The sequence below is a fragment of the Siphateles boraxobius genome, unplaced genomic scaffold (genome assembly GCF_051911475.1).
Source record: "Siphateles boraxobius isolate OS27281-9 unplaced genomic scaffold, OSU_SipBor_1 130, whole genome shotgun sequence".
NCBI classification, from domain to species: domain Eukaryota; kingdom Metazoa; phylum Chordata; class Actinopteri; order Cypriniformes; family Leuciscidae; genus Siphateles; species Siphateles boraxobius.
Genome location: NW_027508734.1, coordinates 405,001 through 418,738, shown reverse-complemented (window position 1 = coordinate 418,738; position 13,738 = coordinate 405,001). Strand labels below are relative to the sequence as shown.

Genomic DNA, 13,738 nt, shown 5'->3' with positions numbered 1-13,738 from the left:
ATTGTTTTCATCTGTCGCTCATCTCTTAGCAATGAGGATCATGTTTCTATGAGAGTCGTATGACTTTTATTATTTCCCAAGATATAAATTCTTGATATCGACAATTAAATTTTCACTAATTAAAATTATTGATATCAAGAATTAGATTTCTACTAGTGACAATAGCAATTTTTGATATTAGGAATTACATTTCCACTTGTAGAAATGCTATTTCTTGAGATCTGTAATTGTATTTGCACTAGTTAAATGTCACCAGAGGCTGCCATTCGAATTCAATTATTGATATCAAGAATTGATTTCTTACTAGTTAAAATTCCAATTTCACATATCAGAAATACAATTCTTACTAGTAAAAATCATTTAGCGCAAATGTCTGTTCTTGATATCAACAGTTGAGTTGCGACTAGTAGAAATTTTCCTTTTTGATACCAATAATTCAATTGTCACTAGTGACAATGTTAATTTCTGATATATATTACGAATGGGATTGTTACTAGTAAAAAAGACATTTTAGATTAAAAATTACTACCCTAAATAAATTCATTTTTAGATATCAGAAATACCAATTGTAACATGTTGTAGTGGTTAGCATATTTACAGATATCAAGAATTAAAATTTCAACTAGAGAAAATTAAGTTCTTGATATCAAGAATTTATATTTTTACTAGTGGCTTATTTGTAACATTTTGCCAGGTTAATTAGTTAATGTATTAACTAACAATGAACAATATATGTGTTACAGTATTTACTAATCTTTATTTATTAATCTTTTGTTAGTTAATAAAAATCCAGCTGTTCATTGTTTGTCCATGTTAACAAATACAACCTTTGATTTTAATAACGTATTAGTAAATGTTGAAATTAACATGAACTAAGATTTAAAAATAGTGAAGAAGAATTGTTCATTCTTAGTTCATGTTAACTAAAGTAGTTAACTAATCTTAGCTAATGAACCTTATTGTAAAGTGTTATGATTATTGATATAAAAAAATCTGATTTTTACTAGTAAGAATTGTATTTCTGACATGTGTATTGGAATTTTAACTGGTAAGAAATACATTTTTGATATCAACAATTGAATTCGAATGGCAGCCTCTGGTGAAATTTAACTAGTGAAAATATAATTACAGATATCAATAATTATAGTTTATACTAGTTGAAATGTAATTCCTGATATCAATAATTAACAGTACAACTAGTGAAAATGTAATTGTTGATATGAAGAATTCACATGCTGGGAATGAATGAAAGTCAAAACAGCTTTCCATAGAGTTTGTTGTGTTCAAAATCTGGTTGTTTCAGTCATTTTGTTTATGATGCCCGGAATTTTGACTTTGTAACCATTTAAAAAGTCGTAAAGTGTAAGTGTAAATCTGTTTAGATTGTATAGTCGGGTATTCTGGGCTATATTTTTTATAGCCTGGACTTTATTTAGTCATAAGTTTGTGTCATCGGGTGCTGTAACAAAATAATTGTTATTAATACGTATACTGCAAATGCATTGAAATTGAATAGTCCAGCTGATCACATTTAAGATTTTCTCAGCTTAGATCACATGACACATGTTGGCTAAAACGGCATTCCCACTGACCAAATAATAAAAATACACCAAAATCACACTACCAGCTGTTCAATTCAATTCACATTTATTTGTACAGCGCTTTTCACAATACACATCATTTCAAAGCAGCTTTACAGAGAATGCATGAGTCCATATTACAGTTTACAGAGATCTGTTATCAGAGGAGTACGGTCTCAGTTATGCATTTCAAAACATGTACTTATACAAAATCACAGTCAGTGAAAAATTTATTAATTTAAATAAAGTATAGTAATTTAATTCGCTACTTGAATTCTTGTGTTGTACTTTCGCTTGTGAGAGATTTCCTCAATTTGTGGCAGGACAGACAGTTGATGTTGAAACTGACCATAATCCATTGATTGCATTGTTCAAGAAACCTCTTAATAAATCTTTATATGGGACTGCTTGCTTATCTTGAGTGTGGAAACTCGCCAGCATATGTTGATGGGACGACGTCTTCGTTCTTATTTACCCATGTCTGAGGATCTTCTCGTGACAGAAGGCGGTGAGAAAGTCAGAGAATTTAAAGAACAACAAAAGGCTGATCAAAAGATCTATTATGATAAAGGAACTCGTCATTCGTGTGGGTGAGGAGGTCAGATTTAAAGATAAAACTAATACTTGGAATCAGAAAGGCGTTGTAGGCTACTTCAACAAATTCAGCCAAGGTCCTATAATGTTGAAACTACAAGTGGTGATGCGTTAAGGAGGAATCTATGGAAGCTTGTTTCCACAGAATGAAAAATAAAAAAGGTAATTGCGACTTTTTATCTCACAATTCTGACTTTATTTATCAGAATTGCGTGATATAAAGACGCAATTGCGTGTTATAAAGTCAGAATTGTGATATAAACTATTCTGAGAGGAAAAAAGTCAGTCTTTTTTCCCCCCATGGAATTGGACTTTATAAATCGCAATTGCGAGTTCCCCTTCAGGGACTACCGCTGCGTGAAATCGCAGTGGGAACGCCCTCAGCGTGACGCGTCTGAAGCATGAATGAAGTCAGTCAATGGAGAGAATGAGCGTACGGCGAGTGACGTCATCGACCAGGAAGCTATAAATATCCCCTGAGTACACAACACGCCAGCTTTTAGTTACTTCAGCAGCTCTGTGTGTGTCTGAATCTGTCGATTGTGTTTGTCTGTTTTGTCAGGAGTTTTCACTATATATATTTTATATAAAAAAAACAATATGAGCGAGCAGTATAAGAAGTGTGTTCCCCCCTGTACTCGGTACATCACGGGTGGGGATTCACACGAGCTAAGTGTGGCTTATTTGGGAGTGCAGCAATGCCCAGTCGGCTCTCGAGGGAGTCGATTGTCAGCATTGCGAGCGTTTTCCCTTGAGAACTCTGTGCTCGCGGCGATCGCTCTTCGAGGAGAGTGATTTGCTGCGAGCTCCCCGAGGCTCGGGTCCCGCTTCTGTTGAGGCAGAGCGGCGGCGCTTATCTTGGGACTCGCAGATGGATCTCGCTGGCGACGTTGAGACGGGCTCCGCCCTATCTCAGCTATCTCCGACGAGATCTAGTGCCTCTCACCCGGCTCTGGAAGCACGCGCTGCGGCGGTTACTTCTGCCCGGGTGGAGGCACATGATGATGTTGAATTGAGATTTTCCAGTTCTGAGGAGCTGGATGTCGAAAGTTTATTATCAGAGAAAACTAGTTTATCACATTATACTGCAAATGAAGAAGGTTTGATGGATGTATTATCTCGGGCTGTTGAAAAGCTAAAAAAAATAAAAAAAATAACAGTATCGAGTTGCCAGCTGATAGACAGGTTTCTAGAATTAAAAGCAATCTAGATGATAGATTTCTGTCTGCACGACCTCAACCTTCTAGCCGGTGCTTACCGTTCTTCCCAGATCTTCATGCTGAGGTTTCAAAGACCTGGGTTAGACCGGTTTCAAGCAGAATTTACACAAATCAGTCCAATGCTTATGGTAACATTGTTGGTGCTAAATCTGCTGGTTATGTGACGATACTGTAGGCGGAGGAGACGCTTGCGAGCTATCTCTCTCCTGCTTCATCGTCTTCACTTAAAGCACCGGCTCTTCCACCAAAAAATAAATAAATAAATAAATAAATATATATACCTCTGTGCTGGTGGGGAAGGCTTACTCGGTGGCTCGGCAGGCGACTGCATGTTTGCATACGATGACTTTTATGCAGGCTTTTCAGGCCGACCTGCTCAAAGGAAATCTGAGGGGGGTCCCCGCCGAGAGAGACTTGCGTTCACCTCCCTTAAGGGTGCCCTGTCTCTCCCGGCGCCCTCAGGGGCCCGTCCTACTAACCCTGCCGAAACAGGGCGTAGAAGGGTCTGGCGAGTGCTTTCCCGAGGGACGCTCGCCGCCTCTAAGGAGGGTTCTAGTGTGTTCAGACCAGTCGTTCCCTGCCGGTGCGCCGTTACAGGGCACTGTGTCTGTCACGCAGAATGTTCAACCAGAGCAAAGTCTTTCGTCGAGTTCGTCTTCAAAAAGAGCACAGCAGAAGCGGAGTGTCACGTCTCGTGCCCCCCTGCAGAGAAACTGGAGGGACGAGGCGGGGTGCTCTCCGGCGCGGCCTTCTCGGGGCAGGACTGATCTGAGGACAGTCATTGTCGCCAGAAAGGCCGCGTCGAAAAAGTCCTGATGGGCTGAACGTCAGGACTCTGAGGGTGGTCCCCATCGGGAAAAACTTGAGTTCACCGCACAAAAACACGGTGCCCTGTCTTTCTCGATGCCCTCAGGGGTCTGTTCTACTAACCCTGCCTATACAGGGCGTAGAGAGACTCGGCGAGCGATTTCCCGAGGGACGCTCGCCCCCTCCAAGGAGGGTTGTGGAGTGCTCAGACCAGCTGTTTCCTGCCAGTATGTTACAGGGCGCTGTGTCTGTCACTCGGGATGTTCATCCGGAGGCCAGCCTCGAGAGGCTGGTTCCCTTAGTAGAGTTCCTGGCGGAATGGGTCCCCCACCCAGCAGGGAGTTAGGATACTACTTCATCGAAAAAAAAAAAAATCCTGACGTGCTGAACGTCAGGGTTCTGAGGGTGGTCCCTATCGTGAAAGACCTGAGTTCACTGCACAAGAACACGGTGCCCTGTCTTTTCCGATGCCCTCAGTGGTCTGCTCTACTAACCCTGCCTTCACAGGGCGTAGAGAGACTCGGCGAGCGATTTCCCGAGGGACGCTCGCCCCCTCCGAGAAGGGTTGTGGAGTGCCCAGACCAGCTGTTCCCTGCCAGTACGTTACAGGGCACTGTGTCTGTCACTGGGGATGTTCAAATCAGATCCGAGGACTGGTTTGTCATGATAGATCTGAAGGACGTTTACTTCCATGTATCTATCCTCCCTCAACACAGGAAGTTCCTGAGGTTCACTTTCGGGGGCGAAGCGTACCAATATCGGGTTCTTCCGTTCGGCCTAGCACTGTCACCCCGAACATTCACGAAGTGTACGGATGCTGCTATAGCCCCGCTGAGGTTACAGGGCATCCGCTTTCTGTACTATATAGACGATTGCTTGATTCTAGCTCAATCGGAACAACAGGCGGTTCGGCACCGAGATGTCGTTCTTGCTCATATCAAGTGACTGGGGCTGAGGCTCAACGCCAAAAAGAGTGTTCTTTCTCCATTACAGAGAACCACTTTTCTAGGTGTAGTGTGGGATTCAACGACGATGCAGGCACGATTGGCACCTGCTCGTATTGCTTTGATTCTCGTTGCAGTAGATCAGGTCAAGCTAGGCCAGTCATCCACTGTAAAACAGTTCCAGAGACTGCTAGGTCTCATGGCAGCTGCGTCCAACGTGATACCTCTTGGCCTCTTGCACATGAGACTGTTACAGTGGTGGCTCAGGACCAAGGGATTCTCCCCGAGGGGAAATCCGCTTCGCATGATCGTGAGTTTGCGACGGTGTCATCACGCCCTGATCATGTGGAAAGATCCTTGGTTTCTGTCCCAAGGCCCTGTGTTAGGAGCTCCTTGTCGTCGCGTTATGCTAATGACAGATGCCTCTCTCACGGGTGGGCTCAGGGTCTGTGGGAGGACCATCATCGTCTGTGGCACTTAAACTGCCTAGAGATGTTGGCGGTGTTTCAGGCTCTGAAACACTTCCTCCCAGACCTAAGGGGCCACCATGTTCTTGTCCAGACAGACAACACATCGGTGGTTTCTTATATCAACCATCAGGGGGGTTTGCGTTCTTGCCCGCTTTACAAACTGGCACGTCAGATCCTTCTATGGTCCCAGGGGAAAATTCTTTCTCTGAGAGCTTTTATCTCCCGGGGTATTTAAATCAGGGGGCAGACATCCTGTTAAGACAGGGGCCGAGGCCCGGGGAATGGAGTCTTCACCCCGAGGTGGTGGAACTCCTATGGAAACATTTCGGTCTTGCCGAGGTAGACCTATTTGCTTCTCGAGAAACATCACACTGCCCGCTGTGGTTCTCTCTCAGCCATCCAGCCCCGCTGGGGTTGGATGCGATGGTACATCCGTGGCCGAGGTCACGCTTGTACGCTTTTCCCCCGATCGCTCTGCTCCCAGGAGTTCTGGAGAGGGTTCGCCGGGACGGGCTCAGTCTCCTGCTAATAGCCCCGTTCTGGTCGGCCCGGGTATGGTTTGCGGACCTAGTGTCTCTCCTCAACGGCTCTCCCCTAGAGATACCGATCAGGAGAGATCTGCTCTCTCAGGCGAGTGGGTCGATCCTTCACCCCCGTCTAGAGCTATGGAGGCTGTGGGCTTGGCCTCTGAGGGGGCCCAGCTCATAGATTCTGGTCTCTCGGCTGAGGTCGTTGAGACCATCCTCCGATCCAGAGCTCCCTCCACGAGGAAGTTATGCTTGGTATCTGGCCGTCATCTTAGAAGGTCTCTCCCTTGCTCCTTTCGAGCCCATCGAGGAAGTTTCGGAAAAGTTTCTTACTCTAAAGACTATCCTTCTTCTCGCTATCTCATCTCTAAAAAGAATTGGAGATATTCAAGCACTTTCGGTGGCTCCCTCGTGCCTGGAATTTGCTCCTGGTTGGTTAAGGCCTTTCTCTTTCCGAGACCAGGTTATGTTCCTAAGGTTCCAACTGTTTCAGTTAGACCTATAGTTCTGCAGGTTTTCTGTCCTCCGCCTTTTCTGACGTCAGACCAGGAGAAAATTAATTTGCTGTGCCCAGTTTGGGTTTTGATGCTTACGTCCACAGAGCTGCCCTGTGGAGGAGATCGGAACAAATGTTCGTCTGTTTGGGTCACCTAAGAAAGGGTGTCCTGCATCTAGAAAAAGGATGAGCAAGTGGGTGGTCGAGGCCATCCCACTTGCTTATGGTTCGGCCCATCAGCCTTCACCTTTGGCTGTAAGGGCTCATTCCACCCGGAGTATGGCTGCTTCTACAGCTCTTCTTTCAGGAGCTTCTCTTCAGGACGTTTGTGATGCGGCAGGCTGGTCCTCACCGCACACTTTCGTTAGATTTTATTCCCTCGATCTTAGCTCCACTCCCGGGGCTCAGGTTCTCTCGTCGGTTTGTGTCTCCTAATGACACACGACGGGGATTTGGTCGTATGGGGATGTGGGTATTGCGTTCCCACTGCGATTTCACGCAGCGGTAGTCCCTGAAGGGGAACGTCCCGGGTTACGTATGTAACCCTAGTTCCCCGAAGGGACGGACGCTGCGTGTCCTGCCATACTCTCGGCATCCCCTTGGGTCGCTGCTTCAGTAACTTTTAAGCTGGCGTGTTGTGTACTCAGGGGATATTTATAGCTTCCTGGTCGATGACGTCACTCGCCGTACGCTCATTCTCTCCATTGACTGATTTCATTCATGCTTCAGACGCGTCACGCTGAGGGCGTTCCCACTGCGATTTCACGCAGCGTCCGTCCCTTCGGGGAACTAGGGTTACATACGTAACCCGGGACGTTTATATCTTACAATTCTGAGAAAATATGTCAGAATTGCGAGATATAAACTCGCAATTATGTGATATAAAGTCGGAATTGCGAGAAAAAAAGTCAGAATTCTTAGTTTTCTCTCTCGCAATTGTGACTTTATATTACGCAATTGTGAGAAATAAAGTGAGAATTGAGAGATAAAAAGTCGCAATTATTATTATTATTATTTATTTAGTGGCGGAAACAAGCTTCCATATGAATCGTCAACATCCGTTGAAAGATTTATCAGCTGAATCAGAACAACCGGAGAAAACTGAGCTAAAGACCCGAAAAGATCGGGTCGAGAACGCAGATAGTCCTGAAAGACTTATTGACACATGCTGAAAGTTCAGATAGTCCTGACAGAGAGAGATGTAATGTAGAATTGCATATTTTAAATCGTGTTTGTGTTTTGCTTGGGGAGTTAAATGTTTATATGTAATGGAGGGTTGCATGTTTATTGAAGAAGAAAAAAAAGTGTACTGTATGTGACCCAGCAGATGTGGGATCCGACTTTCAGCAAACGCGCTCCTCGCTGCAATCAAACCATGTTAGGGAGAAATGTTTTGATGGAGACGGAACATCTCAAGCGTACTTGTAGTTGCTCGTACTGGGACTGTGTTTGAGGACTCGTGTTTATGCTGATAATCTAGAATTGTAGTAAACTGTTTCTCAGGCACTGCATAAACGACATTTGGCATAGATGAAGCGAGCTCTTTATTAGGCCACTGATAGTGCATTGTTGAAAAATATGTTATTTGTAAACGATGAGGAAACTACTTGGTTCACCTTTAAGCTTGGATAGATTATTTTCTGTGTTCTGTTGAATCAAAAATCTGATATTTTAACATTAAAAAATGGAATGCAAACCTACAGTATAGCCAAAAGCGTTGGTATATTTGTTTTTAATGACCAAACAAGTTCCATACAAATGCAAGATTGCAAAGAATTGAAGTATTTCACCGTCCGTCCCGCACACACACTATTGTGCAACGATTGAGGGAGTGTTTCAGGAGAGGTGATGAGGCGCTCTGTCACACACACACACACACACACACACACACACACACACACACACACACACACACACACACACACACACACACACACACACACACACACACTCACTCACACACACACACACACACACACGCACACACACACACACTTACTCACACACACACACACACACACACACACACACACACACACACACACACACACACACACACACACACACACACACACTCACACACACACACACACACACTCACTCACACACACACACACACACACACACACTCACTTACTCACACACACACACACACACTCACTTACTCACACACACACACACACACACACACACTCACTCACACACACACACACACTCACTCACTTGCTCACACACTCACTCACACACACACACACACACACTCACACACTGTGTGTGAGTGAGTGTGTTTGTGTGTGTGAGTAAGTGAGTGTGTGTGTGTGTGTGTGTGTGTGTGTGTGTGTGTGTGTGTGTGTGTGTGTGTGTGTGTGTGTGTGTGTGTGTGTGTGTGTGTGTGTGTGTGTGTGTGTGTGAGTGAGTGTGTGAGCAAGTGAGAATGAATGCGTTTGAGTGAATGATGAAACTTCTGTATGATCTATCAATTGATATTTTGTAATAATTTATATATCACACGCTTCATGAAAGCAGTGAATCGCAGACAGAACTGGACAGGCGGTTGCTGAGAGAAAGGAAGAACAGAAAATAAATAATAATGCAATCTTTTTTTATTATTATCATCATTGTTTATCGCCATTATAATACTTGTCACCAGCGTTTATATAAATATAAGTACGTAGTCTACATAATAACTGTTATTACCACATCCAGTGTGAACAATACAGCAATACAATTCACAGAGAAGACCTTTGTGTTTAGCATTAAATTAACATCAGAAACAGAATTTTCTTTCTACAATAAATAATTTAGAAAATACAGGTATTATACAGATCATTTTGCAAAACACATGTTAGATGAGCAAATTTATGTGTTATGCAATATTATAAACAGACCGTGCGTTTTCCCTCCAGCCATTTCTGATGTCATATCCGCAAATATTTATCATTCTTCCATGCTGTTCTGCAGGCTTCATAATCTTTGAAATCCTTTTGCTTACCAAAACCGGTTTCCAACTCTTCAAAAGAGTGAGTTTCTCCTCGACACTTGTGTTCGTGTCAGCGGAGCGGTTGTGCTGCGTTTCAGATGTGTGAAACCTCATGAAGATATACATCATTTTTAAGTGAACCTTTTCCATCTGTCAGGACATGTTTCTGTTCTCCTTCAATTTTAATATGTGGACTATTTGAATCTATCTGGAGTAGTTCTGTTCTGAACCGATTTTACGGTCAGCATTTTGATAAATCTGGGAATCAAATGAAATAGTCCATGGAGCATTTTGACTGATCACTTCAAAAAATGTAAAAACATGCTATTTTAAAAACTAATCGCAGGTATTTGTGGAACTTGTGCTATCATACACACGCACACTTTAGACTTTACAAACCAGTGTCGTGAATTTAAGTATTCATCAAATAAAAACTACTGTACATAAGTGCACAATGCAGGGCTCTGACTTAAATCTATAAAAACACAGGAATATACAGATCGAGAACTGAAATCTTAAGTCTAGTGTGAAGTTTTCAGAATAGGATTTCTTCACTCATACTTCATTACATTCATTATTGCTCATTAAGTCGCATCAGTAGCTCTATGTGTGAGTCCTTCACTGAATCCGTTCTAGTGAGATGTGTAGTTATGGTCAATCAAACCACGACAGCAGAAGCGACACGGCGACCAGGAGAACAGCGGTCCACACACTGATCCTGCTGACTTCGGCTGATGAAAATGCTGCGTTGAGAAGAAAACACACAGAATGCATCACTCATTTATCCTGAAGCTCATCTAGTACAGTACACAGAGTACAGTTGCAACACTTCACGCTTGAAGCGTTAATATCCAACAGTACGCATTCCTTCAAAGATATAAAGTCCTTTTCTCGTGCTCGTTTTTATTGGGAATACAATAGTGGCCAAAAGTGTTGTGTGTGTGTGTGTGGGGGGGTGTTGTGGGGGGGGTATCTGTTTTTATTGGCCCTACAAGTTGGATTAAGCCCTCAAAATATGAGGAAAATATTTTTTAATATGAGGAAAGAACAAAATTCAAAAACTTGGAGGTATTTATCTGTTATTTGGTGAAAAAAGCTAAAGTTTTTATTTTACTATACGAAAAGAAAGAGCTGACAGGAAAAAGCATATATTGACCACAACATAACCAGTTATTAATATTTTGTTGGTTCTCTCATATTTCTTTGTATGGCTGGACAAAAATCACGTCCACACAATTTGTTGCGTAGTTGTGCTTGGAGTCGATGGTTTTATTTGTGATAATATCGACAACTACGCAATATGACTACAAAATCTTTGACACTTTTAATGTTTGAATTAAAGGTGAAGATGTGAAGTCTCCTAGACCGGATATCACTTGTGGCCACTGATAATAAAAACGAACTGTGCTCATTATTGATGATTAATACATTTTCTTCTTTGAAACAGAGCCTGAAATTTATAGAATTTGTTATTAATAAACACCTAAAAGCATACTTGGATACTTGGAAACCAAATTTCCTGCATTATTAGCACAGAACTTGCACGAGTGAGTTAAATTATGTGCAATATCTACGCCAATATCTAAATAATAATATAATATATATGAGTATAATATAATATATGAGTGCAGTTATCAAAGTATAAATACTCATCTGCGCAAAAAGATTAAAGTGCAACACTTACCGATGCCATTTATCACAATTTCAGACGTGAAGAGCTGGAAGGGTAACGAGTTGTTTTTGGCTGCTCGAACTATAGTGTTCACTATCTGATTGTTATTGGGTAGAGCGGTGTTCGCTGCAAATGTAAGATCCATGGAGTTTCGGATCGTGGGGACACTTCTTGTTTTTACACTGGCATCACTGGAGAGAGTTTTAAATCAAAATGCATTCATTAAAACTATGCAGTGTATTAAATATGTTAAATCAAAAGCTATATTCAAGAACACGCCGGCATATGCATACCTGAACTTTGTTACGGTTAAGATGCTGAATGATGCAGGGTAATCGGCAATGAAAAAAGGTTCAAGCTGCAAAAAAAGAGAGAGTTGTTTAGACTAAAAAAAGCATGTTTGCCGAAATAACCCAAAAAAGTATACGCATCACACCTACCCCTGTTTTTATCATCGTAGCCCTGTTCTTAAATTCAGTTGAACTTGTAATTGAAAGAGCAGCCACAAAGGTCCCATCAGTCAGGATTGTCACTGGAATTATCTGCGGTGATTCTACAAAAATTATTCGAAAAGGTATCACATATTGCACAGAGTTTTTACATTTCTTGGCAGTTGGGCATATCAGATAACTGTACATGGAGTGTGATGACTTACTGATGACACTAATAGTGGTGGCATCAACGGGGAGGTTAAAGCCTGAGTTTGGATTAGTAGCCGCTTCTTTCAGAGTCTCCACAATGGAAGTGGCACTGGGAATGGGTTCGGTTGACTTCTCACTAAACACTAACTCAACCTCTGCCTGGACATTTTGCTCTGCCCGGGTTCTGGTAACAGCTCTGAAATGAAAAGAAGAGATTGTAACTGCTTCCAGATATACTGGGCAACCAACCATAAATGCAACTAACCACACAACCATAAATGCAACTAACCACACAACCATAAATGCAACTAACCACACAACCATAAATGCAACTAACCACACAACCATAAATGCTTAGGAAAGCAAAAAAAAACTAAATTAAATATTCAAAAAGGAGGAAAAATCTTCTCATGTTTTGTGCTGTGTTGACAGTAATGAGTATGGTAATCATAATAAATTACAATGAAAGTACAAAAGTAGTTTTTCTTATCAGGGAGATTTAAAGGGATAGTTCACCCAAAAATGTAAATTCTGTCAGTAATTATCCTCCCTCATGTTGTTCAACCCCGTAAGACCTTCGTTCATCTTCGCAACACGAATTAAGATATTTTTGATGAAATCTGAGAATACTTTTTGTGCGCATAAAACAAACAACTATTCATTTCCTTCTCTGTGGGCCTCGAGTCAGTTAACGTAGTGTGATAGCGTAGTGTGATAGCGTAGTGCTACGTCACACGTAGGCTCACTATTGGCCGACGCTGGTCATGTGTGTGATGATGCGTGTGACGTACAACACAGAAGCGCTGCGCTGTTACACTAGTGAACTCACTCGACGCCCACAGAGAAGGAAATCAATAGTTGAAATAAAGTCGTTATTTTTGGGGGGGTTTTGCGCACAAAAAGTATTCTCGTCGCTCGATAAACTTAAGATTGAGCCACTGTAGTCACTTGGACTATTTTAACGATGCGAACTTTAATTAATTTTCGAGGCTGGCAAGTTTCAATCCCTCAAGAGGCCTATGGAGGAGTGATCCAACTCTCAGATTTCATCAAAAATATCTTAATTCGTGTTGCGAAGATGAACGAAGGTCTTACGGGGTTGAACAACATGAGGGAGAGTAATTACTGACAGAATTTACATTTTTGGGTGAACTATCCCTTTAAGTATAGGCGTTCCCATTGCTCAAAAAGTAGAGCATCACGCTTGCAGCGGCAAAGGGTTCCAATGCGAGTGCTGATGGAATATATTACATTAAATGCAAGTTGTTTTGGATAAAAGTGTCAATCTAATGCATATGATAAATAAGAGTTAATATGACATTCTTTAATACTTTAAGAACATCATAAAATCTGTCTGACTGAAAGCATGATGGACTGCAAATTTTAGAGATGCACCGATATGAAAATTTTGGCTGATGCCGATAACCGATAATTCTTTATATTTGAAAGCCGATAACTGATATATTGGCCGATAAATCTAAATCCAAATTTTTTACATAATGTTTGAGAGCCTGATTACAAAAACAAAAGTCTCGCCATCAAAAGCCATGTCCCAAACACAATTATTATATTCTTATTATAAATTTATGTCGATATAGCCGATATATTTATAGCCGATATGACAGATGTTGCAGTGAACAGTATTTTCTTTTTTGAAGTGACTTCAATCATATTTCAAGCCATTCAAAACCATCATGTTGAACAGTGCGCATCTGAAGCGTCTCAGCTGAAGGAAATAATACGTTATTTAATTGCTTTAATATATCGGCCAAATTTTCTTATCGGGCCGATAACGATAACATAAACA

General features: G+C 41.9%; 1 protein-coding gene across 1 annotated transcript in view; it reads right to left on the bottom strand.

Annotated features, from left to right (window-relative positions):
* The window catches only part of LOC143737862 (uncharacterized), a 41,488-nt gene that overhangs the window by 14,188 nt on the left and 13,562 nt on the right, over positions 1-13,738 (bottom strand). Inside the window, exons 8-11 of the mRNA XM_077229721.1 lie at positions 11,946-12,127; positions 11,731-11,843; positions 11,584-11,648; positions 11,303-11,481 (exon numbers count right to left, since the gene is read on the bottom strand). Of these exons, the coding sequence (XP_077085836.1) occupies positions 11,303-11,481; positions 11,584-11,648; positions 11,731-11,843; positions 11,946-12,127 (539 nt within the window). The remainder of the gene's footprint in view (positions 1-11,302; positions 11,482-11,583; positions 11,649-11,730; positions 11,844-11,945; positions 12,128-13,738) is intronic.